Source organism: Panthera leo, chromosome B3, assembly GCF_018350215.1.
Source record: "Panthera leo isolate Ple1 chromosome B3, P.leo_Ple1_pat1.1, whole genome shotgun sequence".
NCBI classification, from domain to species: domain Eukaryota; kingdom Metazoa; phylum Chordata; class Mammalia; order Carnivora; family Felidae; genus Panthera; species Panthera leo.
This window is the reverse complement of record NC_056684.1, coordinates 6,712,357-6,739,128: the sequence shown is the minus strand read 5'-3', so window position 1 is coordinate 6,739,128 and position 26,772 is coordinate 6,712,357. Positions and strand designations below refer to the sequence as shown.

General features: G+C 55.2%; 1 protein-coding gene across 2 annotated transcripts in view; it reads left to right on the top strand.

The window, feature by feature from the left end:
* ACAN (aggrecan) overlaps positions 1-24,351 on the top strand; it is a 67,200-nt gene extending 42,849 nt beyond the window's left edge. Inside the window, exons 11-18 of one of the 2 annotated variants that reach the window (XM_042941038.1) lie at positions 1,203-1,412; positions 3,876-7,709; positions 17,834-17,947; positions 20,973-21,131; positions 21,548-21,630; positions 22,213-22,357; positions 23,280-23,462; positions 23,892-24,351. In XM_042941038.1, coding sequence (XP_042796972.1) covers positions 1,203-1,412; positions 3,876-7,709; positions 17,834-17,947; positions 20,973-21,131; positions 21,548-21,630; positions 22,213-22,357; positions 23,280-23,462; positions 23,892-23,968 — 4,805 coding nt within the window. In that variant the 3' untranslated portion in view covers positions 23,969-24,351. The remainder of the gene's footprint in view (positions 1-1,202; positions 1,413-3,875; positions 7,710-17,833; positions 17,948-20,972; positions 21,132-21,547; positions 21,631-22,212; positions 22,358-23,279; positions 23,463-23,891) is intronic. The other variant, XM_042941039.1, reaches the window with a different exon arrangement.
* The last annotated feature ends 2,421 nt before the right edge of the window (positions 24,352-26,772 follow it).

Genomic DNA, 26,772 nt, shown 5'->3' with positions numbered 1-26,772 from the left:
ACTGAGGACCCAGTGCGGATCAAACCACTTTACTAGCCGGAGTTCCGAGAATTCTGTCATCAAACGGCCCAGGGGGTGTGGCTAGGGCGTGGCTAGGGCGGGGCCAAGGCTTAGGGCGGGGCTCTGAAGGGATGAGATCGGCGGGTCTGAAAGCACTGACTGGAACCTAGATTGTAGTCGCAGCTTGAGCCGTGTTTTATATATGATGCATCAAAGTTGAGTGTCTTTGTAGCTTCCTGTGAATGTAGAATTATTACAAAACAAAGTTAATGAAAAATAAGACCTGAGCTTTGCCAAGTTTCTCAGACTTCCAGGGTCACCTTTTAAAACCCAGCTCAGAGAAAGCTCAGCCCTGCACCGCCAGCCTCGCGAAAGCCAAACCCCTCCCAGAGGATGATGTGTCGAGGCTCTTGTGCCAGTACCGCTGTCGGGCCCCCCGGGCAGCAGTAGCCACACCAGTTAGTCTCCCTGTAAATGTTTACCCATGCACCCCCCGTGCACAGTCCCCGACCTTCCGTGAACTCGGCCTTTTCTGTAACTGCCAAGAGGTTTTGGCCTCTTTCCCGACCAAGCCCACCTCTGGTTTCCCCCAAACCAAAACAGTTACCCCCAGTCAATAAGTCCCTCCTTCACTCTCCAGTGCTGGGGTGACTTCATGGATTTTAAATCACAGCCTCCTATTTTTGACCCATAATTTCTGTCCCCAGGAAAGGCAGCGTCATGCCGTAGGTGAGAGCGGGGGCTGGTGCCAGATGCTTTCCTTCAAAGACTAGATCTGCCTCTTATAAGCCACTGACCCTGGGCAAGTCATTTAACTCTGTGCCTCAGTTTCCCTAGCTGTAAATGATATAGTACCTATCTCATAAGGCTGTTGTGGGATAAAATGATTTTATATACATAACACCTTTAAACAATGCCTGGCATGTATAATAGATTCTGCAGAAGAGATGTCCCAGACCGCCCTGAAATAATGTGTGTGCTGATGGTGTGTGCGTATCAAAATTGTGTCATTGATGCAGACAGCTCTTATTGAGGAAGACAGAAGCCATCTCACTGGGTTTGGAGGAGGGGGGACTGTCGAGGTCTAGCAAGGTTTTTGCACCAGCCTGGCCCCTCTCGGAATCTTCTAGCCCCCCTTGAGAAGGGCCAACCTGGGATGGGTCACTGGTAGGAAGGAATTCTCACCACCCTCATCTCTTTAGGTGTCTCAGCAGCGCCCTCTCCAGGAGAAGAAGAGGGTGGCACAGCCACGCCCTCTGTGGAGGAATGGATCGCTACCCAAGTGGTGCCTGGTGTGGCTGCTGTCCCCTCCGGAGAGGAGACCACGACGAGCCCAGAATTCACCACTGAGCCAGAAAACCAGACGGAATGGGAACTGGCCTACACCCCAGTAGGCACTTCCCCATCACCAGGTCTGTGTGGCTAGGGCTCTGGGGTGTGTCCTAGGGTGGGACATGTGCTCTGTGTCCCCTCTGTGTCACACTAGCTGAATGTGCTGCTCTGGGCAACGTCAGCCCCCGCAACTGGCCTCTAGGACAACGGTCAAGAGAAGAAAGGGGCAGCCTTGTTCATAAAGCACCTCTCACTCTGTCTTCCTGCATTTGCACCCCTACCTTCCAGCCTTTTAAAAACTCTCTTGTGGGAGGATCTCTAATAGAGGGGTGAGGACCCAGAGGGGTAGTTGAAAGTGTGACCGTGACCTGTCTCCTTGCTTTGTTCCTCCTTCTATGTGTCTCTTCTGGGCCAGGCATCCCCAGCCAGAACTTCCTGAGCCCCATCTGTCCTGATAAAATCAGATGGGACTCGACGGGTGAAAACTTCTAGGCCCCTCACCCTGTTGGAAAAAGTGTTTTGTGGCCATAAGGGAAATGCTGGCTTACAGAAAGATTAACAGGTTTCCTCACTGCAGACCTTCTCAGGGCCGTTGGATATGCTAATATTTACTTATATATTTATATTTTGAGAGAGAGAGAGAGTACCAGCAGGGGAGGGGCAGAGAGAGAGGGAGAGAGAGAAAATCCCAAGCAGGCTCTGCACTGTTAGCACAGAGCCCGATGTGGGGCTCGAACTCATGAACCGTGAGATCGTGACCTGAGCTGAAATCAAGAGTCGGACGCTTAACCGGCTGAACCATCCAGGCATCCCCGCGTAAGGCTGAATTAAATGCACAGTAATGTGTGTGTGCTCAGTAGAGTCACCTCACCCAGGGGCACGTTCATTTGAAGGAACGAGTCCATCAGAGCTTCCCAGTTCCTCATCTAGTCACTCAGTGCACTGTTCCCCAGCAATTCAGCCGTGCTCGGCGCTCCTCTGGCTGCTGGAAACACAAAGCCTGGCCTCCCTCCATGCCAGAAGGTGAGGGTGCATCAGTGGAGCAGGTGGGATCCTGGCCCAGAGACCTCACCCAGCAGCCACACCCGCCTGTGACCCTTTCCTTACCTCCCCCTTCACCAGGACAAAAATAACTGAGTCCTCTTTGGCTTGAGTGTGTGGCTTGGCACAGGATCCTGGCAGCAGCTAGTGGGAGTTTCCACGGGAAGTCCTCTTGAATGCCACGACTGCTGTCCTGAACCCCCTACCCACCGCCAAGATTCTGCCTGGAGGGATAGCACCCGCTGTGCTCAGGCTCTCTACCTAAGAAATGAGCCCAAAAGAACATGCGAGGTCCAATCCCAGCTAGGTTGTTTTTAAATGCCCAAGGAAACAACATGGAAAAAAAAAAGAATGCCATCATGATTATTTAGCGTGATGGGGCTTCTTTCCTCTGTTTTCCAAATCCTCTGTAATAGCACTCTCAGAATTGAAAAAGTTGATGTACTTGATGTATTTTTGCAAACAACACCAGCTGGCCTCCCCTGCCTTGAAGGGATGGTTTGGATGAATGATTCTCAAACTTGAGGGGTCATCAGTGTTGTCAGGGTTTGGGGGTGGGGGAGCTTATTAAAAGATAACATGCTGGGGCACCTGGGTGGCTCAGTGGGTTGAGCGTCCAACTTCGACTCAGGTTATGATCTCACCGTTCGTGAGTTCGAGCCCCGTATCAGGCTCTCTGCTGTCAACCGGTCAGCATAGAGCCCAGTTCAGATCCTCTGTCCCCTTCCCTCTGCCCCTTCTCTGCTTGTGCTCTCCCCAAAATAAATAAATATTCAAAAAAAAGACAAAAAGCTGGGGTGCCTGGGTGGCTCAGTCGGTTAAGTATCCAACTCTTGATTTTTGCTCAGGCCATGATCTCATGGTTACTGAGATCAAGCCCTGTGTTGGGCTCTGCACTGAGTGTGGAGCCTGCTTAGGGTTCTCTCTCTCTCTCTCTCTCTCTCTCTCTCTCTCTCTGTCTCTCTCTCTTCCTCTTCCTCTTCCTCTCCCTCCCTCCCTTTGCCCCTCTTCCCCACTCGCACTCTCTCTCTCTCAAAAGAAATAAATAAACATTAAAAAAAAAAAAAAAGACAACATGCCGCCCCCACCCCAGTCTCCCTGAACCAGTGGGACTGGGGTGAGATCTGAGAATCTGCTTTTCTATCAAGCTCCCAGACAATGCTGGTGTTGCTGGTTCAGAGACCACACTTTGCAAATCGTGGATTTAGATAAAAGATCCAAGTATGGAGGTGCCTGAGAGGTGCCCTTGATTACTTTTCATGGGAGCCGGGCCCCTACTTCCAGGGGGATGGCATCCCCTGGAGCCTCACAGAGCACAGCGGCCAGGTGGGGCGCTTCCTGGTCCCCTCCTTCCTTGCCTTCCCCAGACACTGAGCAAGGCTCCACTAGAAAATGTCTAAACACACCTCTCAAGCAACATTTTGCTGTGGAAGGAACGAGTGAGCTTAAATAGGGCAGGGTTACTAAATCCACACCTCATCTTTCTTCTTCCTTTCTTCCAGGGATCCCTCCAACGTGGCCTCCCACCAGCGCAGCAACAGAGGAGAGCACAGAAGGCCCTTCTGGAACGGAAGTGCCCTCAGCCTCAGAGGAGCCGTCCCCCTCGGAGGAGCCAGGCCCCTCGGAGGAGCCCTTCCCCTGGGAGGAGCCATCCACACTTGCCCCCCCAGTGCCCAGTGGGACTGAGCTGCCAGGCTCTGGGGAGGCATCCGGGGTACCCGAAGTCAGTGGTGACTTCACAGGCAGTGGAGAAGTTTCAGGACGTCTGGACTCCAGTGGACAGCCCTCAGGGGAAATTTCAAGTGGACTGCCCTCTGGAGATCTTGACTCCAGTGGTCTCACCTCTGCAGTGGGCTCAGGCCTGCCTGTGGAAAGTGGACTGGCCTCCGGGGATGAAGATAGAATTACAGGGCCCAGCATTCCTAAAGTTGGAGGTGAGGGCCTGGAGACCTCTGCCTCTGGAGTAGGGGACCTCAGCGGGCTGCCTTCTGCAGAAGGCCCAGAAGTCTCTGCCTCTGGAGTAGAGGTCCTCAGCGGGCTGCCTTCTGGAGAAGGTCCAGAAGTCTCTGCCTCTGGAGTAGAGGTCCTCAGCGGGCTGCCTTCTGGAGAAGGTCCAGAAGTCTCTGCCTCTGGGGTAGAGGTCCTCAGCGGGCTGCCTTCTGGAGAAGGTCCAGAAGTCTCTGCCTCTGGGGTAGAGGTCCTCAGCGGGCTGCCTTCTGCAGAAGGTCCAGAAGTCTCTGCCTCTGGAGTAGGGGACCTCAGCGGACTGCCATCTGCAGAAGGTCCAGAAGTCTCTGCCTCTGGAGTAGAGGTCCTCAGCGGGCTGCCTTCTGGAGAAGGTCCAGAAGTCTCTGCCTCTGGAGTAGAGGTCCTCAGCGGGCTGCCTTCTGGAGAAGGTCCAGAAGTCTCTGCCTCTGGAGTAGGGGACCTCAGCGGACTGCCATCTGCAGAAGGTCCAGAAGTCTCTGCCTCTGGAGTAGAGGTCCTCAGCGGGCTGCCTTCTGCAGAAGGTCCAGAAGTCTCTGCCTCTGGAGTAGAGGTCCTCAGCGGGCTGCCTTCTGGAGAAGGTCCAGAAGTCTCTGCCTCTGGGGTAGAGGTCCTCAGCGGGCTGCCTTCTGGAGAAGGTCCAGAAGTCTCTGCCTCTGGGGTAGAGGTCCTCAGCGGGCTGCCTTCTGCAGAAGGTCCAGAAGTCTCTGCCTCTGGAGTAGAGGTCCTCAGCGGGCTGCCTTCTGGAGAAGGTCCAGAAGTCTCTGCCTCTGGAGTAGAGGTCCTCAGCGGGCTGCCTTCTGGAGAAGGTCCAGAAGTCTCTGCCTCTGGAGTAGAGGTCCTCAGCGGGCTGCCTTCTGGAGAAGGTCCAGAAGTCTCTGCCTCTGGGGTAGAGGTCCTCAGCGGGCTGCCTTCTGGAGAAGGTCCAGAAGTCTCTGCCTCTGGGGTAGAGGTCCTCAGCGGGCTGCCTTCTGGAGAAGGTCCAGAAGTCTCTGCCTCTGGGGTAGAGGTCCTCAGCGGGCTGCCTTCTGGAGAAGGTCCAGAAGTCTCTGCCTCTGGAATAGGGGACCTCAGTGGACTTCCTTCTGGAAGAGAAGGTCTAGAGACCTCTGCCTCTGGAGTAGGGGACCTCAGCGGGCTGCCTTCTGGAGTAGAGGGTCATCCAGAGACTTCTGCTTCTGGAGTAGGGGACCTCAGTGAATTTTATTCTGGAGGGGAGGGTCTGGAGACCTCTGCTTCTGGAGCTGAGGAACTCAGTGGGTTGCCTTCTGGGAAAGAAGACTTGATTGGGTCAGCTTCCGGAGACTTGGACTTAGGCAGAATACCTTCTGGAACTCTAGGAAGTGGGCAAGCTCCAGAAGCAAGTGGCCTTCCATCTGGATTTAGTGGTGAGTATTCTGGGGTGGACCTTGGAAGTGGCCCATCCTCTGGCCTACCTGACTTTAGTGGACTTCCCTCTGGATTCCCAACCGTCTCCCTAGTGGATACTACATTGGTGGAAGTGGTCACAACCACCACTGCAAGTGAACTGGAAGGGAGGGGGACTATTGGCATTAGTGGTGCCGGAGAAACATCTGGGCTGCCCTCCAGCGAGTTGGACATTAGCGGGGAAGTTAGCGGACTCCCGTCAGGAGCTGAACTCAGTGGCCAAGCCTCTGGGTCTCCTGACATCAGTGGGGAAACATCCGGATTCTTTGGTGTCCGTGGACAGCCGTCAGGATTTCCTGACATCAGCGGGGGAACATCTGGGCTTTTTGAAGTCAGTGGGCAGGCATCAGGGTTTTCTGGGGAAACATCTGCAGTGACTGAGCTCAGTGGACTGGTCTCCGGCCAACCAGATGTCAGTGGAGAAGCTTCTGGAGTTCTTTCTGGCAGTGGTCAACCATTTGGCATAACCGACCTGAGTGGGGAAACATCTGGGGTCCCTGGTGTCAGTGGCACGACCTCTGGAATCCCTGACCTGGTTCCCAGTGCCGTGAGTGGCAGCGGTGAATCTTCTGGCATTACGTTTGTGGACACCAGTTTGGTCGAAGTGACCCCAACTACATTTAAAGAAGAAGAAGGCTTGGGGTCTGTGGAACTCAGTGGACTCCCTTCCGGGGAGGCAGGTCTGTCAGGCACATCTGGGATCATGGATGTCAGTGGACGGTCTTCTGGAGCAGTTGACTCCGGCGGGTTTACCTCCCCGCCTCCAGAATTCAGTGGCCTGCCAAGTGCAGTAGCTGAGGTCAGTGGAGAATCCTCCGGGGCAGAGATCGGGAGCAGCCTGCCCTCAGGAGCATATGACGGCAGTGGACTTGCTTCCGGTTTCCCCACTGTCTCTCTTGTAGACAGGACTTTGGTGGAATCTGTAACCCAGGCTCCAACAGCCCAAGAAGCAGGAGAAGGGCCTTCGGGCATTGTGGAACTCAGTGGTGCCCATTCTGGAGCACCAGACGTGTCTGGAGAGCATTCGGGATTTTTGGACCTGAGCGGGCCACAGTCCGGGCTGGTGGAGCCCGGTGGGGAGCCATCAAGTACTCCGTATTTTAGTGGGGACTTTTCTGGCACTGTGGATGTAAGTGGCGAATCTTCTGCGGCCACGGGCACCAGTGGAGAGGCCTCAGGACTTCCAGAAGTCACTTTAATCACTTCTGAGTTCGTGGAGGGTGTCACTGAACCAACTGTGTCCCAGGAACTTGCACAAAGACCCCCTGTGACACACACACCCCGGCTTTTCGAGTCCAGTGGAGAAGCCTCTGCGTCTGGGGAAATGAGTGGAGCCACCCCAACGTTCCCCGGGTCTGGGGTAGGATCGGTCCCGGAATCCAGCAGCGAGACACCTGCCTTTCCTGAGGCTGGAGCGGGGGCGTCTGCTGCCCCTGAGGTGAGCGGAGGGGCTTCCGGGTCCCCTGATGTAAGTGAAACCACCTCCACCTTCCCCGACGCTGATGTGGAGGGAGGCTCAGGCCTGGCGGTGACCGGCAGCACCTCAGCCTTTCCGGAAGGCCCCGGGGAGGGCTCGGCCACCCCGGAAGCACGGGAGGAGCCAACCACCACCCACGATGTGGGCACAGAGGCATCGGGCTGGGCTTCGGCCACTCCGATGGCTTCTGGAGACAGGACTGAAATCGGCGGAGACCTGTCTGGTCACACGTCAGGGCTGGACGTGGTCATCGGCACTAGCGTCCCAGAGTCTGAATGGACCCAGCAGACCCAGCGCCCTGCAGAGGCACACCTAGAAATCGAGTCCTCAAGCCCCTTGCACTCAGGAGAAGAGACCCAAACAGCCGAAACAGCCACCTTCCCCACAGATGCTTCCATCCCAACTCCTCCAGGAGGGACAGATGAATCCGCGGCAACCGTTGCAGGTATTGTTGGGATTTTTTTTTTTCTTTAAATGTGTTCGGGGAGTTCAGGCTGTAGCATAGTAGGAGGCAGTGTAAATTCAAGCTTCACTACAGATTAGCTGTGCAGCCTCAGGTAAGTTTCTTAACCTCTCTGAGCCTCCCCTGTAAAATGGGAATAGTACCAGGGACTATTAAACAGGATATAAATATATACCGAGCAAGCACTTAGCGTCCTGCTTCTCACATGGCACACACTTAGTGATTAGTGGTTGTTACTGTTACAGTGGAGTTACATCACAAGAACATTGATATGTGAATTCGACTATCTGTACTTGGCAGAGGGAGAGAGGAGGATGACTGTTTACACGATGCTAGAAATTCTACTCGCGCCCTTTCCCCGTGGAGTTTCTCTTTCTTCGTGAGAGGAGAGAATGAATCTGATGACATCTATGCCCAGATATTTATTTCGTGTAGGGATAAGACCTGCACAATTTAGGAAAGTATGAAGTGTCATCTTGGCTGTCCTAAAGTGTCATTTAGTCCCCACCCCAGTACAGGTGACTTCTCTGTACAATGGTGATGGTCTCACCTCGACGCAGCCCAGGCACCAGGCACTGGAAGCCGATGATTTTCCCCTGCTTTTTGCCTTGGGATCCCTTGCCCCTCCCTCTGGGCTGAGAGACCTTTCCCGGTCAAAGATCCCCACCCCCTCCCCCAGGATGCTAGGGCCAGGTGCCCAAGAAGGACAGAGACCCCAAAAACATGCTGACCCAAAGCAGCCTTGTGGGCTCCAGGGGTTCTTGTGCCCCGACCTTGAGGTCACAACCCCAGGCCGCTGTGTTCTTGACGCTCAGCGTCTCCCTGAGAGCCGCAGCCCCTGCCAGGTCCTGTGCCAAGGAGCCCTGTGGTAGTGCAATCTGCCAGGAGACAGAGGGACACATCACAGGCCTGTACCCCCCTGGCCCCACCGGCAAGAACTGCAACATAGGTAAGACCCTCATCGGTCGCGGGGGTGCAGGCAGGGGCAGGAGGGCGACCCCTTCGTCCCTAGAAGGGGCCACAGGTCAGAGGAGGCAACCGAGGCCAGCGGAGGCTCGGGCTTCTCAGACCCGAGAGGAGAGGTACGCAGTGATGGGTCAGTGTGGAAGCCACAGGGTAAACATTCTACTCTACGTGGAGTTTAGGAGATAAAGTTCAAGTAGTTAAACTAAAAGGTAGTTCATCTTTTTGTTAAGCCAAAGATTGTTTTTAAATTTTTTTAATGTTTATTTTGAGAGAGAGACAGACAGGGCATGAGCGGGGGAGAGGCAGAGAGAGAGGGAGACACAGAATCCGAAGCAGGCTCCAGGCTCCCAGCTCAGAGCCCGACACGAGGCTCGAACTCATGGACCGTGAGATCATGACCTGAGCCAAAGTCGGATGCTTAACTGACTGAGCCACCCAGGCGCCCCAAGCCAAAGATTGTTTTATGAGTCAAACACAACATATGCTTGAATTTTGAAGGGAAAACATCACTTCCGAGAAGTGTGGAGCGAGGATGTAGACGGGAAAGAGCAGGTCATGCCTCCGAGAGGGCTGTCTTGCATCGGGCCGAGCCACCCTCCTTGGGAAAGCGCTGCAGACCCCTCCGTGCCTGGCCCTGGGCGGGGTTCGGGTCCCCTTCTTGCCCTAAGGGAAACGGCAGGCAGTATTTACTTGTCACCCCCAGCTCCACAGTTCACGGTGGCAAGTCGGCCGTGACCTGGCAGCCCCCTGCCCCTGGGCACCCACCACCCTGGGGCCCTCTGTCCTTAGCCATGGGTGAAGCAGCTTGTGGGACAGGTGAGGAGCCTGGGGAGTCCTCTGACTGGAGGTGGCGCCCCGAACGAGATGGTGAGAATCTACCTGTGTTCCCTGAACACTTGGAGGTCTGTGGCCATGAGAACACTCCATCTTGTCAGATCGCCACCCGGAAGGGAAGAGATGCCCAGTTACCTCCAAGCTCATTCTCTTGGGTTGGGTCTCCACACTGCCCCCACGCCCTTACCCCAGCCTCTGTCCCGGGGTCTTTCCTAGGACATGTGCAAAATCAGAGCCATGAGTCCTGGGGGGAAGCAAATACTACTAAACAAATAGGGCTGGACACCTATCATCCAGTAGCCATTACATCGTGCACAAGGAAAGATTTTTGTGTTTGTATATATTGACATATATGTAAATACCTCCTAATATAGGCTCATGTAATACAAATATGCTGTATATACACAGCATACACAGGAAATATTCTGTATAAACAGGCACTAGGTTGACTATGAATTCACTCTTTTCTCCACTTGGGTCAGCCTCTGGCCAAGTGTCAAGGCCGTGACTGAGAGCACTGGGGGCCTCTGTGGCCAGAGAGGTGGACTCTCCTAGGACGGTCCTGGCCCTGCCACCTAGGAGGCAGTATGTCACAGGGCCACAGTCACCTCAGGGGCTAGAGTCACGTCCCTCGTCATCCACCTCGATGGGAGGGCAGGGCACTGCCTCTGTCCTGAGAGAGGCTGCCCCTGCAGGAACCCTGGGGAGACCCTGTGTGTGTGCTTTCCAGCTAGTGGGGCTCTGACTCCTCGGTCAGCAGTGGGAATGGCTCTGTCTGTCCTGTGAGTGGCAACCCTGGTGGACATCATGTCTGGTGCGCAAGCACTTCCTCCCTCCGGGTGTGCAGGGGGGAGGACAGCAGGGCCGCCTGTCTTGAGTGAGGTGTTAAGGGAGCTCAGCCTGAGTCGGTGAGGAGCAGACTCGTAGCCCAGCAGGACTTCCTGGACAGTCGCCAGGACCAGAACGCCCTCGCCCTCTTTTCGTGTCTTCTGACACCTCCCTCCATCCTTAGCAACTCCTTCCCTAAGCAAAAACGGGACACTGGGATCAGAAGTCACAGCAGGGCTCACGAAATGAGAAGTAGGTGGCAGTCGACCCTAATTGATCTGCTGGAAGGACAGCCCTTCTCTGACTGGGTGCATTTCCAAAGGGCTTTCTTCCCCACGACTTCCTCCCAGACAGCTCTGTGGATAGCTTGGCAGTTATCCCCCTTCGAAACGGAAGCACAGAGCGGTCAAGTAATTTCCCTCACCCCTTTGAGTGAGTCAAATGCAGAACAGGGGTCTTCATTCACTTGTTTAACACGCTCAGCCAAATAGGAAGCTCCCTCTTGAACATAATAATCAGTTGCCGGTCTTAAAGAGCCGGAAGATGAACTTCAGGGCGACCAGAATGGAGAGAGGTTTTAGAAGTGGGGCTTGGCCAGTGAGAAACCCACAGCCAAGCCCTTAGTACCTCGTTTGTAATAGGGTCAATCAAAGGTAGTGGTTCTCAGCTTTAGAAAATTCTGAGGCCTGGGGTCCCACGCCCACAGATTCTGATTGAAATGGTCCTGTGACCTTGGCACTGGGTTGTTTTCTTTTATTTATTGTTTTTAATGTTTATTTAGGTGGGGGGAGGGGCAGAGAAAGGAGAGAGAATCCCAAGTAGGCTTCTTGCTGTCAGCGCAGAGCCCGACGCAGGGCTGGAACTCAGGAACGGTGAGATCTGGCACGGGCGGGGGTTAAGACCACCCAGGTGACTCCACTGTGCGGTCAGTGCTGAGAAACTGAGGAATAAGGAATACCTGAGTACAGCATCTGGCCCAAAAAAGTATTAATAAAAATTACTTCTGGGGCGCCTGGGTGGCTCAGTCGGTTAAGGGTCCGACTTCGGCTCAGGTCACAATCTCGCGGTCCGTGAGTTCGAGCCCCGCGTCTGGCTCTGTGCTGACAGCTCAGAGCCTGGAGCCTGTTTCAGATTCTGTGTCTCCCTCTCTCTCTGACCCTCCCCCGTTCATGCTCTGTCTCTCTCTGTCTCAAAAATAAATAAACGTTAAAAAAAAATTAAAAAAAAAATTACTTCTGCTTCCCCATCTCTTACTCTGCTGGTTAGGGAAAGCTTTATCATCCCAAAGAGCAGGTGTCGAGGATGCTTCCGAGAGGCCAGAGGAGCATGCTAATCTCCACAGGTGACCCACTGTTGTCCTGTGCTGGGACTGGGAAGCACAGGCTGTTGAAAGACCGTAGGTCAGTGTTCTCCAGGCGCCAGAGGGAGCAAGCTACAGCATTATTCCTGTGGCAGTGTTTGAATACTCAGGGTCATCTTTCACCTAATAAGTGAGGTTGGAGGCTGTGTTTCGTCCTTAAAAGAAAGTATCTGACAGTTGCCATCAGCTTGTTTCATCAACATGCCGTAGACAAGTTCTTGACAAATTATTCATCTGTACTCTTGATGACTATTCAGATTCTTTAGCGATTAGAAGCAGGGCTATGCCACTCCCATCCACTTAAAAAGCAGCAGCAGGGCCACCTGGGTGACTCAGTCGGTTAAGCGTCCGACTCTTGACTTCGGTTCAGGTCACGATCTCATGGTTTGTGAGATCGAACCCTGTGTCAAGCTGTGCACTGAATGCAGGGCCTGCTTGGGATTTTTCTCTCTCCCTCTCTCTCTGCCTCTTCCCCTGATCACACTCTCTCTTTCTCTCAAAATAAGTAAATAAACTTTAAAAAAAAAAAAAAAAGGCAGCAGCATCCGCCCCACCTATGTTGCTGACATTTGGTGAGCTTTCTGGCTCTGAGGTTTTAAACCCTGTTGCTCCTTGGAATCACCTGGATGCTTTTTTAAAGTCACTGCACCTGGGCCCCACCTGGAGCTACTCTGATGCGATCATTGGTCTGAAGAGGGTCTCTGGCATTGGTATTTTTTAAAAATCCTTTTTAAAGACGTGTTAACTACAGGGTGTAACTACGTGTACACCCAAGGTAGGAACATGCTACCTCACGTCCAATTTCCCGGCCATCCCCGGTGCCGGGTGGATTTCTCTAAACTCTGGGGTTGGAAGGGCGTGAACTTAAAATTTAATCAGCCTCTTTTCGGTCTTAACCACCATTCTCCGTTTTGTAGGCTTGAGACTCCGATCTATGATCTGACACGGTCTCTTCCCCTAGAGCAGAAATGTTTGAAGTTCAGTGAAATCTTAGCCCTGGGTGGGGAAAATTCTTTCAAAGCAAGTGAAAATACAAGGTTACAAGTGAAAACACAAATCACACCTTCATGACTTGACGTAACTAAAAAGTCTACGGGCAGGTTTTGTTTTTTTTTTTTACATTTTATTTTTATTTTTTTGAGACAGAGAGGGACAGAGCATGAACGGGGGAGGGTCAGAGAGAGGGAGACACGGAATCCGAAACAGGCTCCAGGCTCCGAGCTGTCAGCACAGAGCCCGACGCGGGGCTTGAACTCACGGACCGTGAGATCATGACCTGAGCCGAAGTCGGCGCTCAACCGACTGAGCCACCCAGGCGCCCCAATGGGCAGGTTTTAACAGGGAACCAAGGTTGACCCTTGTATAGCACTGGGGGTTGGGGGTGCAGCCCCCATATGGTCGACAATCTGCATATAAATTCGGACCCCCCCCCCCCACTTAACTACTAATAGCCTACTGTGGACCAGAAGCCTTTGTGATAACATAAACAATCGATTAATACTTATTTTGTATGTTCTGTGTATTATATGGAACTCTTTTTTTTATGTTTTATTTATTTTTGAGAGAGAGAGAGCATGAGCAGGGAAGGGCAGAGAGAGAGAGGGAGAGAGGATCCGAAGCAGGCTTTGTGCTGACAGCAGTGAGCCCAATTCGGGGCTGGAACTCACGAACCGTGAGATCACAGCCTGAGCTGAAGTCAGACGCTCAATCGACCGAGCCACCCAGGTGCTTCTATGTATTGTATTCTTATAATAAAATAAGCTAGAGAAAAGAACATCTTGGGGGGGCGGGCACCTAGTTGCCTCAGTCAGTAGAGTGTGTGACTCCTGAGCTTGGGGTCATGAGTTTAAGCCCCACGTCGGGCATAGAACTTAATTTAAAAAAAGGAAAATTATAAGGAAGAGAAAATACATTTACAGTACTGTACTGTAAAAAATCTGCATGTAAGTGGACCTACACACAAACCCATGTTGTTCAAACGTCAACTATAATTGAATTTAAGAAGCAGGATATTAAAGTCACATTCAGGATCAACCTTTAGAAATATAAGACTTGATCGTACAATTATAGCATACTGTTTAGTGATGTTTATTTTTTAAGTTTGTTTATTTTTGAGAAAGAGGGAGAGTAGGAGCAGGAGAGAGACAGAGAAGGAGAGAGAGAGAAAATCCCAAGCAAGCTCCACACTGTCAGTACAGAGCCCAGCATGGGGCTTGAACCCACAAACTGTGAGATCATGACCTGAGCCAAAACCAAGATTGACTGAGCCACCCAAGCGTCTCGTTATGTTTTTTTTTTTTTTAAGTTTTTAAAATTTATTGTGTGTGAGAGAGCAAATGGAAGGGGCAGAGAAGGGGGGAGAGAGAATCCCAAGCAGGCTCTGCACGGTCAGCACAGACCCCAACGCGGGGCTCGAACTCACGGACCATGAGAACATGACCTTAGCTGAAACCAAGAATCCGACGCCTAACTGACTCAGCCACCCAGGCATCCCCTATCATGTTTATGGTAAAAGCAAATTGGAACTGATAAATATGTTCTTGCAACCCTCCTATCAATTGTGATAGACCAGAAAGCAAATGTGTTTACTCGGGTCTGTCCATCTGATTGATCCTAGGTCTTTGCAGGGTGCAGAACATCCACTGGGTTAAGAAATGGTCTCTGTGCTTCTTGAGGGGATTTTCTCCCATCTTTGTCCAGGAAAGTTATGTCCAGGATCACCACATATAGCTGCACAGGTTGTACACTGAACAATTTGAGGGGTACCATTCATATCACAGTCTTTATGATTGGCAACCCCTTCAGTTGGGTATCACCTGAGTAAAATACCTGCTGTCACTCAGCCTCTATGAGCCAAATAAAGTCCCTCTCCCTTGGAGGGTCTTGGGCTCTGACAGGAGCAAAAACCAGACAAGACCTGTTCAGCATGGAGGCCTGAGGTCTCCAATTCAGATGCCAAAGTGATCACTTGGAAATATCTTTATTCCCCTTGCCTTTACTAGGGGATTCTCTGTTATTTTCTCCCCTAAGTTGGAGGTATCTCTAGAGGGCCTGGTTCCGGAACAAATCATCGCTTTTGGTTATAGTAGTAGGGAGAGGACTCAGTTCTGACACTCCCCAGGGTTCCTGCTCAGAGATGACAGGGGAGCCCTTGGCCGGTGCAGCAGAAATGGTAACGAGGCGCTGAGATCCAAGACTTCAGTGTCCCTCTCCCTCCCCAGGGGACAGAGGCCCAACTTCCAGCCTCAGTGTCGGATTCTTCCACCTCTTCCAGTCTGTCCCCCTGGCTTACCTACGTGGGCAGGCCACTTCTCGTGTTCCCCTACCCGTACTGCGACATGTGACGCCTGTGCCCCATAGGGCTCCTGGGAGGGTCACATGTGGGGAACACTTAGCATCTGGCTCAGGGAAGATTGTGAAAGACCGGTTCCTTCTCTTTCCTCTCTTCCTTCATGCAGTCTGCCCATTGCCCAAAGCCCTTCCGTCCCCCGCCCTCTGTCACCCTGTCTGGGGTCCCCCCTTCTGTGCTCAGCCCAGCCCAACTCCTCTTGCGGTTCCAGAAGATGAGCAATGTCCCAACTGCCCTTCGCAGAAAGAGGTGGGCACTGCCAGGCTGCGGTGGCTCTTCCAGCCAGAGGGAGAGGAGATGGGGCAGGACAGGCCTGCGGGGCTCCCGGGAAAGCCCCACAGGGGACGCTCAGCCCTCTTCCTCCGGCTGAAGGCCCCCGCTCTAAACTGCCCAGCTGGCACCCACGGGCTCTCTGGTCTTCTCATTGGTGAACCCCGGGCTCTCCACAACACAGCTTCTGAACCCAGGAACTGGTTCCCCGAGTTGCGGTCTCTCACCCTGCTCAGATTGCGTGCCAAGGCCAGGAGGAAAAGGACACTGCCGACGCCCCACCCCCACCCCCCGGGGCCTCAGGCCACCTGGGGGCCAATGACGTGAAGGGAACCACCTGGCCTGACTTCCTGCCCCTCCCCCACGGTTGGCCAGAGGCCCCAGGGCCGATGTCTGGCTCTTCTCCCACAGGCCACTCCTGTCCCCTGCTCTGTAGAACTGCTTTAGCGCCTACATTTGCTTAATCCCCCCTCGCCCAGGTGCTTCCTGTGACCCATAATGACGCTTGGTGGACAAAAGAGAACAGGGGCTCTCCTGGAGCAGGAGAGCAGCCCCAGCTTCCGCCCAGCCCACCGGCCTGACCTATTGCTGCTACTGCTGCTGCTGGGAATCCTGGTGCATGCTGGGAATCCAAGTGCATGCTGGGACTCCGGTCAGTTCCTCCATGCATTTTGGTTTCGCTTGGAACAGTTCCAACCTTGGAACTGTTGGTTTCTAGTCCGTGGTGTGCACTCCCCGAGATGAAGGTAAGAACTCCGTGGGAACAGAGAGACACCTGAGGACTTGAGTGCGTGGGAACCGGCCACCCACTGCACAAACCCAACTCTGATCCTGAAGACGTGTACTGTGCACCAGCTAGCAAAAAGGATCCACAAGAAAGTGTTCTTGACTTCTTAGGAGGGGACTGAGTCTAAGGTCTAGGCTGCTGCTATGAGAGGCGAGAACTAATCCTGGAATATGTGCGAGACGCTGCTCACGTGGACGCCACCCGTGGATACGTCGGGTCCTGAAGGTGGTACAAACACAGCTGCACACACTGAGGCTTTGCCATATATCGTGATGCCCCCTGAGCCAGTGGCACCCATTCATTGAAGCATCTTATTGACCCCCTGGGAAGAAGAGCTTCATAAGACCTTTTAGCAAGTTCCCAGGGGAAGTACCCCAGAAAAAAAAACAGCAGCGGCCTTCATGATATAATACGAAGACAGTAAAAGATCCCCAGGTCTCTGGCTTCTCAGAAAGACACGGAAAAACTGGATTAGGAGATCCAGTTCTCACCTTGGCCACTGGATGAAAATTTGAGGCGAAGACCAATGACTTAACAGCTCAAGTCCCACAAAGAGGTTGGATCAGAAAGAACATCTTGGGCCCGAAGAACAGAAGGGAGGAAGAGTGTGCCTGGGAGGAATAAGCCTGCCGTACCTCAGGGTGATAGGTGGCCACTTATTAGTGGCTCACCAACTTTATTTATTTATTTATTTATTTATTTATTTATTTATTTGAATTAGAGAGAGATTGCAGGGGAGAGGGGCAGAGGGGAAGAGAGAGAGAGAGAAAGAGAGAGAATCTCAAGCAGGTTCCATGTTCAGCATGGATCCCAACGCGGGGCTCGATCCCACGACCCCAGGATCACGACCCAAGCTGAAATCAAGAGTCAGATGGTCAACCCACTGAGCCACGCAGGTACCCCAGTGGCTCCCCAGCTTCAAACATTGGTTTCCCACTGGCCAGAATGGAGCCCCTCTAGAAACTGTGACTCACTAGAGGTGTCCACGTTCTAAGGCCCTAAGCTGGAAGGAACATGGGAAAATGTTGGGCTGGTTTCTCTTCCTCCCGTGAAGAGAATGATGCTGGCTTCATCTTTGTTAGATACTCTAGAATCGGATTTACTGAAGACAACGAGGGTATCTGCAACCCCCCAAAACTGAAGGAGTCTCATGAGAATATCCCATGGTGCCGTTCTCTCCTGGCTCAGTACTCTGCAGACCACTTCTGGCTTTTTTGTCCTCGTGCTCCATGCATGGCCTTGCCCTCTCGCCTTGGTTCGTAACTACCGAGAAGATAGGAAGAGAAAAGAGTTCTAACCAGACTTCGAGAACTTGACCTCCAGGGTCCTCGCTCAGCACCATGTTCAGAGCCAGGTTCAGACCCCAAGGCCTCTTGAAATATTCACCGGAGAAGGCATCTTGGAGGAGCCGTGCAATGGGTGTTTGCCTTCAGAAGCACCCGATCTCTTCACCACTGGGAAACCTGGCTGCGGTGCTCCCCGCTTGCCCGTCGAGAATCACACACATCCAGGAAAACCCTTGTTGGATCTTTGGCTCAGCGCTCCAAGATGGCGGCAGCAGCAGCAGCAGCAGCAACAGTTCTTAGGAAATCCAGCCACCCCTCCCAGGGCTCTGGAGAGCAGCAGGGCTGGCCACCCGTAAAGAACCTACGATGCTTTCAAAGCTGGAGTTGCTGGCAGGAGTCCTAATGGTGGCCCTTGGTTTCTTGCAGACATTGATGAGTGCCTCTCAAGCCCTTGTCTGAATGGAGCCACCTGCGTGGACGCCATCGACTCTTTCACATGCTTATGCCTTCCCAGCTACCGAGGGGACCTGTGTGAGATTGGTACGGCCGTCTCGGCTTCAGCTAATGTTACTAACTGCTGCACCCCCTCCTTCTCCTTCACCCTTCCCTTCTAACCACAGGCTCTGGGCCCTGGCTGGGGGCCCCCAAGGCCCATCCAGACAGCCATTTCAGGGGCCACGACCGAGAAGTCTGCCTCACTCACTCCCACTCTTCCTGCCGTTCCTTGTGGCAACCCTCCTCCGGGGCATTGGCTGATCTGACCGCAGGAGAGACACGCAGGCCGGGCCAGCCTGCACTTTGGAAGGTGGGGCTCTGGGGGACCTTTAAAACACTAACCTTCTTCAGGGCTTCCAGACGTGCTGAGACCGCATCGAGGTCGGTGCATGCATCAGACTAAGAGGACAGAGCTGATCCCGTGCCTTTGTCTTGAAGGAAGCTATGGGTGGGAGTAATTAATTGGTTCTCACTCCAGATGACAGCAAAGATCTTCCAGCAGTCGTGAGCCCGCGTCTGCCCGCTGTATTGCCCGTGGGACCTCCGCGGCCCCTCTGTGGCCTCGGGAGCCGCCGTGCCACACTGGCCACGCTGCCTCTCTCTTCTGTGGCAAGAGCTGTGTTCTGTCTGCCTGAGAGCTCCCGTGTCACCAGCAGGCTCAAGTCACGCTTGAGCAGGGACTGCTGCCCGTCACCTTGTCACCACCACCATGACAGCTGCCATGTCAGTCAGTGCCACTCGGGCCCATGCTTCCTTCCCTCCCCCCCTCCCGCAAGGCAAAAGGCTGGCCAGAGACGACAGAGCCTCACTGCAAGGGGCAGGGCTGAGTTTCCCCTCCTGGGCCTTGCCAACCCCCTGCTCCTGCACCTCGGCCAGGCTCTGCCAGGGGAGCTGTGTGCCCGGAACTTCCCAGGGCCGGCTGGAGCCCTCGGCTCTCTCGCCTCTGGTGCTCCTGGTCTGCCCCCTTCCCTCCAGGATCTCAGGGCCATCCCCACTCAGAAAGGGGGAGATGGGGCTTGTAGTTACTAGTTGCAGTAACCCCCACAGAACTAGAAGCGTGCCGGGGTTCAAAACCATTTTCTATGACCCCTCAAGCTAAATGTCTCAGAAACTTCAGAAAGCAGATGAAACTCCTGGGCAATCTCCCTTTGGTCCTAAGCAGGGTGGGGAGGAGTTTCGGATTGCATGTTCCTCGGAGGCACTGCTAAGGTTCCAGGCTGGTGGAGGAACTTAAGGCTTCTGGAAGAAAAGGCCCGGACCCTCTTCTTTCCCTGCCGCCTCCCACTCTCCACCTCTGCCCCAGGAAACTGGTGCATGGGGTCTTGGCCGGGGGGCTGGGAGGGAGGGGAGAGTCATAAGGCTTCTCTCCCCAGGATGCCAAAATATTTGCGCAGAGGACAAGCATCTGGCGCGTCCTCACAGACAACAGCTCTTAGATGCCAGACCAGGAAAGGAGGTGCTCTGCCACACTGGAGGCAGGGTCTCCACGGGGCGCTGCACTCTGGCGGGGCACAGAGACGGTGCCGGGTTGCCCAGCTAAGCCAAGCCAGGCCCCGTCTCTTCTCCCGGTTCAGTCCGGCGGGTGTCTCATGGCTCGGCTCCCGGCCCTGCTGCTCCTTCCGGGCTCCCTGCAGTTCCGTCAGTGTTTCCCCAGAGCCACCCTCCTGCATGCCCCGCACCCTCCCAGAGCAGCTGCGGCCTCCGGGTTTGCCTGCTCAGCTCGGCGCTCAGCCCTTCCAGCCCTGGAATGAGGTCTCTGGTCTCCCCCGGACGCCGAGCTACCTCTTTGCAGGCACCTTCTTTCCAGACCTTGGCCTCGCTCCGTGGAGAAGCAGTTGGCTGCAGGGGACCGGTGACCTTCCCCCCAGCCCTCCTGCTGCTTGACCTCTTCTCCTCAGGCTGCTGGCCTCTGCGTATCCTCTCTTTCTGCCTTCCCCTGCGTGTCTGTCTTTCAGTCCTGCCAAGCACCCACCCCTCAGCCTAAGCCTCCTTGCCCTCAGGTCCCGGTCCCCCCCATCCTGGGTCAGCCAGACTATCGGTAGCACCCAGTAAAGGAGGCTCCATTCGGCCGGAGGGGTTCCCGGCCCTGCACTTGGCCCCCAGGCCTGAGCAGCAGCCCTCCCCACCCCAGGAGAAGGAGGAGGAGGGGGTCTTAGAATTCCCTCTGTCTGCTGGTGTGCTGGCTGCTGTTTAGCAACTGGCTCCTGAAGAGGAAGCAGGAGCCCTGACGCATAGCGCCTGCCAATCTCCCAGGTTTATAACGCTCCCGCCAGGACCAATTTACGGCTACCAGTGAGATGTCGCTGGGGGCAGAGATGGGGAGACGCACTCCCAAGAGCCGGCTCCTGCCCCTGCCTCCGTCCGTCCCCTCAGCCTGCTCCAAGATCTCCAAACCAGTCCCTTCCCCTGAACTCAGAACCCATTACCCACATAGGTTTGTGAGGAGAGAAGCTCCTCCCTCTTTTCACCTGCTCTCCAGAAATTAAAAGCCGGGGCCCCTGGGTCGCGGACCCCGGGTTGGCTACCTCCTCCTCTGAGAAAGAGGCAGATATCCTGGGCGCAGCTCAGATAGACAGACTTAGAGCTTTGAGTCATCTTTAAACCCAAAGCAGACTTACTTCTGTCCCTCTGTCCCCACCCGAGGTGCCATTTCATGCCCCCGGCGCTGCCTGCAGCTCCCTGCCTCCCTCACACACTCCCTATAGCTCCCTGCTTCCCTCCCCGCGGCTCCTGGGAGCCTCTGACCCATGTTGGGCCTCAACCTCAACACCTCCCACCTCGCCACTTCTTTTCTCCAGCCCTGCAGAGCAGAAAAGCTCTGGGGTGGGGTGGGGGTGGGGGCGGGGGCAACATCAGGGAGAGAAAGGGTGGAGATGTGCCCAGAGGCTCTGGGGCTCCGGGGCCAGGCCTTCCTGGCTTCCAACTTCAACCTCATCCGTATGGGCCTCTCCCTTCAAGGACGGACACTGAAGGCCGGGTGGATGTAGGAATCTGGCGAAAGACTGGCGGCACTGGGCACGCCCAGTCGGCCCTGGGGCCTCTCTCTTCAAGCCCCCGACCTGTGTTGCAGACCAAGAGCTGTGTGAGGAGGGCTGGACCAAGTTCCAGGGCCACTGTTACCGCTACTTCCCCGACCGCGAGAGCTGGGTGGATGCGGAGAGCCGGTGTCGGGCACAGCAGTCACACCTGAGCAGCATTGTCACCCCGGAGGAGCAGGAGTTTGTCAACAGTGAGTGCGGCGGGGCCTCACCGGCCAGAGGCCAGACGTCAGCAGACTTGGACCCAGAGAGGCCGCAGGGGTGGGAGGCGGGGGGGGGGGGGGGGGGGGGGGGGGGGGGGGGGGGCGGCGGTGCAGGGAGGGGCAGAAGGGTGTTTTCGCAACCAGGGCCGCACCGGAAGCCCACCACATGCCACGGTCAGTGCCAGACTAAGCCCGTGGCTGTCACTAGTCTTCACCAGCTTGGGTGGTGGCCGAAGTGCACTCCGGACATGCATGTGCGGAGAGCCTTGTCAGGGCCTTAGAAGTAGGTGACGTGCCCCCAGGAGCCTGCCTACACCCTGCCACCCCTCCATCCTCTCTGCCTCGGTTTCTCAGACACCCTCAGGGTGTCCAGCGCTGTGCCCAACACCCACACTTCTCTCTAGACAATGCCCAAGACTACCAGTGGATCGGCCTGAACGACAGGACCATCGAAGGGGACTTCCGCTGGTCAGACGGACACTCCTTGGTGAGCCCCGGGAAGAGTTGGTGGCCCAGAGGAGGGGAGGGAGCAGAGACCCCCAGAGAGGGACATGGTCAGACCACATACACTCACTGAGCAGCTGCTGGGCTGGGAGCCCTGGGGGCAGGGACCATGTGTGGTTCATCTCTGCCTCTGGAGACCGGCCCAGGGCCGGGCAAGTCGAGTGAACACCGGCCTGGGAAAAGGGGGACGAGGAGGGCAATGATGGAATGAAGGCACGCCACCAGAAGGGCCACGTGGAAGCTTTAGAGGGCTCCCTTGCCCGCAGAGGACTCGAGTCTGCCCGAGGAGGCAGGCAGAAGGAAAGCAATATAGATGCCAAGTAGACAGTACACGTAGTCAGCGCTGCAGGTCAGCCAAGGACATCAGGGAAGCCTCCCTGGAAGAGGTGAACGGCCACAGAGCCATGTCTCTACCGCCCAATCCTACCTAAGCGAGGCAGCAGTGAGACCAGCCTCTGCCGGAGGGGGAGCGGCACGGGCTCATGGTGAGGGACTGAGGAAGAAGGCGGTGTCAAGCTCCTGCCTTAGCCTCACCCCTGCCCCCCTCCACCCCACCCCCCCGCAGCAATTTGAGAACTGGCGCCCCAACCAGCCGGACAACTTCTTCGTCAGCGGAGAAGACTGCGTGGTGATGATCTGGCACGAGAAGGGAGAGTGGAATGACGTTCCCTGCAATTACTACCTGCCCTTCACGTGTAAAAAGGGGACAGGTGAGCAGCCTCCTGGGAGGGGTCCGGCCTGGTTGGAGTCAAGACTTTCGGCTCCTGCCATGGGACCTGGGGGGAGTCCCCCTATCTCCTGGCTGCTGATGGCCCTTCACCGCTGACCTGGGGGGTCTAGTGTCTCAGGGCCAAAGACAAGAGCAGGTCCACTCCTAGGGACCGTTGACAGGGACAGGTGATGGTCACAGGCTAGAGGACAGACCAGCCCCTACACACACACACACACACACACACACGCAGTCCCCTGGGCACCAGCACAGAAGTCACCCACGATGGCACGTGGGTGGGGAGCCCCATTCTCTTTGGTTGTCAGACCCCCATCCTTAGCTCAGAGTCTGGGGATATAGAGGTGCTGGTAGAACATGCCCTTCCTTCCCGTCCCTCTTCCCTATACTGGCTGTTTTCTTTCTTTCTTTTTAATGTTTATTTATTTTTGAGTGAGAGAGAGGGAGACAGAGGTTCTGAAGCGGGCTCTGTGCTGACACCAGAGACCCTGATGCGGGGCTCGAACTCACGAACCGTGAGATCACAACCTGAGCCACCCAGGTGCCCTCCTATACCGGCCGTTTTCATCAAGAAGTCGCAGAAGATCTGCCTGGCTTTCCCCGCCGTCCCCACCTTTCTCCGTCCCTGTTGTCTTTTCCTCGCCCCCTCAAGACCCTCCTTCTATTCCCACCCTGCTGGTCTAAATCACTGAGAACCCCAGACATTATAACCAGTGGTTTCCAGATTCTCGGCACGGCGTGAAAATGCCCCTTTGCCAGCCACCAGGGCTGGTGGCCGGGTGTCCAGGCTCAGTGCCCCTTCCTTGGGCTCTGGGCTGTCTCATCGCAGCCACAGGGGACCATGCGGGCTCATCACTGGCCTGAGTCCCTCTGAGAGCTCTTTCTCAAGGGTGTTTGCCCCTCAGTGGCCTGTGGAGACCCCCCGGTGGTGGAGCACGCCAGGACCTTCGGGCAGAAGAAGGACCGATACGAGATCAACTCCCTGGTTCGGTACCAGTGCACTGAGGGCTTTGTCCAGCGCCATGTGCCCACCATCCGGTGCCAGCCCAGCGGGCACTGGGAGGAGCCTCGGATCACCTGCACAGACCGTGAGCACCACCCCTCTCCACCCTTGCCGGGCACAGCGTTAGATCCTGCCCCCCTGTCCTCCTTCCTGTTCCGGCAGCACAGCAGCAGCTGGCCCTCGCCTGGGGATCCTGAACACCAGCTGTCTGCACCATCCCTGGGCTCAATCCCACTCCCCCCACCCCTGCCCTCAGGGAGGGCTCGCTTTCGGGCGAGGATGAAGAAAAGCGCAGGTGGCCCGATTTCCCTTCTGACAGCACCTCAAACCCCCTTTAGCCCAAGTTGGTGCCAAGAAAAATCAAAACCAGAGAGCGGGGAGGTCAGGTTGCGTCCTCGAGCGCATGCTTTCTGCGGGGAGGGGAGGCGACAGAGAAGGGGCGAGCGGGGAGGGGTGAGGCCGGCCCAGCTCCCTTCCAAGCGGTCAAGATGCTCCCGTCTCCCTTTCACTGCAGCCTCCACGTACAAGCGCAGACTACAGAAGCGGAGCTCACGGCCCGCCCAGAGGAGCCGCCCCAGCACTGCCCACTGAAAGCATCCCGGACGCGCCCAGGATGCTGCGCCCAGGATGCTGCGCCCAGGAGCCTCGCCAGGCTGACATCCCACACGGATGGGGTCCTCTTCTTGTCGCTTTCTGTCATATAAGGAATTCCATTAAAGAAGGAAAAAAACAAATCCCACATTGTGTATGCACCCACCCAGCCCCCACCCCCTCCCAAATCGCCAGAACTGCATCTGATTTCCCCCCCAGTGCCAAAGCCAAGCAAACGTATTGTAACCCGTGGACTGAGTTTAGAGACATTTCTTCAATCTCCCGTTGTGCCTTTCCAGGGACCAGCGCAGGGACAGGGGGAGAAGGGGAGGGGTTAAGTTAAATAAAGAAGATTATTTTTTGTTTCCTGACTTTATCCAAGAGCAGTGCAATCGTTGGTTCTTTCACCTCCAGGGAGAGCTAGGGAGGAGGGAGGGAGGGAGGGGCACGAAGAACTGGAGCCCAAACCGCAGCTGAATGTATTGGATGAGGACCCAGGAGGGCCGCACCATCTGCATCCAGGAGGGAGAAGCCTGGGAGAGAGGGGGCGGGTTCCGCCGAGGGTGAGGGGGCAGGAGAGAGCCATGGAGGGATCTTCCGCTGCGTGGGGGCCAGGTTCCCTCCCAGGGTCCCTCTTCCAGCGTCCTCCCACCCGGGTCTGCCACCAGAGCAGGTGTCGATCTCGGCAGGGCTGGGTGGGGGGGCACTTCCTTCCCAGGGGGAGTGCCCCCCACCCCCCTCTCCCCCCTCCCCCACCCCCCGGGACTGTGCAGGCACCAGAGTTCCGTGCACCTATTTATATTTTTGAAAACGAGATTATGATAATTATAATAATAAAGACATTGGAAGAGATCTATTTCTTTTCTTTTCCCTTCTTTTTTTTAAAGAGAAGGCAACCAGGGTCTGAGGACCACCGAAGGGGCTCTTAAGGAACGGAGGCAGTTGGGACACGTTTTGAGCAAATGATCCCGAGTTGGGTGAATCTTGTCTGTTCAGAAGGCCTGGAATAGTCACACCTGTTGTGCTTTATTTTTGTAAGGGTGCCTGTACGTTTGGTGGACGGTGTGTGTGTGAGAAAGCCAACGGGTGCTGTGTGTGGATTTGCAAGCTGGCACGTGGTCAAAGGACCATGACCATTAACTCACTTGAGCTAATGAGACATCTGGTCACTTTGCATAGTTTGGTTCTTTGATGGCACACTGCTCACACAGGAGTTGGTGGGTAGAGTAAGTCAAGAGCAGAGGCAAAATCAGGATTTATAAGAGGGAACGAAAACAGTTGACGACAGCCTGGAAACGGTGAATCTTTGCCTACACGTAGTTGCGGTTAGCTAGTTAGCTGGCCACTGGCAAAAAGGTTTGGGCATCCTGCCCTTAAGTAGGCTGTAGGATATAAACGAAAACAATTTCTTTTTTTTTTATTTTTTTAACGTTTTATTTATTTTTGAGACCGGGAGAGACAGAGCATGAACAGGGGAGGGTCAGAGAGAGGGTGACACAGAATCTATGCAGGCTCAAATTTGAAAACCACAGACATAGTGGTGGGCTCGAACCCACGGACTGTGAGATCATGACCTGAGCCAAAGTCGGCCGCTTAACCGACTGAGCCACCCAGGCACCCCTCAATGAAAATGATTTCAATCGCTTATGGATTCCCCCAACAGACCTTGAGTGGGGACTGCATCAGAATCAAGAGCGTTTGTGACTCAGCTGGTCTGGGGCTGAGAAATTTGCATTTCTAGTAATTTCCCAGGGATGCTGCCTGGCCACACCTTGAGAAGCAAGGGCCTACGTGAAGAACAGGCTGTATAACTTACTGAGAGTGCCCGGGGTGTGCCCGAACAGGGGCAGCGGGTCTGGCTTCCTGAGGCTGGGGGAGGGGGAGCAGAGGGTGAGACACAGAGGGGGCTTCCTATTGGGGTGACCCTCAGTCTCTGAAATCCTCAGGGTGGGGCACAGCCTCCTCTGTCCCGAGAGGCACCTCCCTCTCTTCTGGGCCCAGACACACGGTCTGGGAGTAGAGGTGGCGGCAAGCCGGCCGGGGCCTCCAGCCGCAGGGCCAGCACCCACACAGGTTGTGCTACGGGGCCGGTGAGCCAGAACGAGCCTCCTCCAGGCTGAATGAGGCCGAGAGCCAGACACGGGGAGGGGCCGCGTCTCAGCACCATTCATCATCCCAAGAAAGTACACACACGTGAGGGCCGCTCCCCAAACGGGGAAAAGTGAGAACAGAACGCAGGCTCTTTGGAACGAAGAGAGAAGGTAACACTGGGGAGGGAAACCGCTCCCTTTCCTGGGACTCCACACAGAAGCCGAGGGATCCGTGTCCTCCTCAGGGGTGCTGACCTGAGCCGGCAGCTCCACCGACAAGTGGGAGCAGGCAGGAGACCACAAGGCCCAGTGCCCAGCCCCCACCCCCCCCCCACGCCCTGCCCCGCCCCGCCCCCAGGCTGAGGGGGAGGGGAGCCGCAGCCACCATGGGTCATTGCCCCCTCTGGGTGCCGGCCTCCCTAGGGCAGGGACAGGGGCTACATTCAGTGATGGCAGAGAGCCCTCGTGAGCCCATGAACCTCCAATGTCCTGCAGGAGAAGGGCAGAGGGATTCCTGGGGAGAGGGGAGAGCCTTGAGGTCTCCGCCAGAGCAAAGGGAGGATTTGGAATCTTGGATTTACCAAAACACAAACAAACAAAAACTCAGCAATTTCAAAATTTGTTTTTAATTTGAGAAGTATAAAAGCAATACAAAAATGGCCCCAACCTGCAAGGAACAAGGAACCACTCAATAAATAGAGCCTGAGAGGGGAG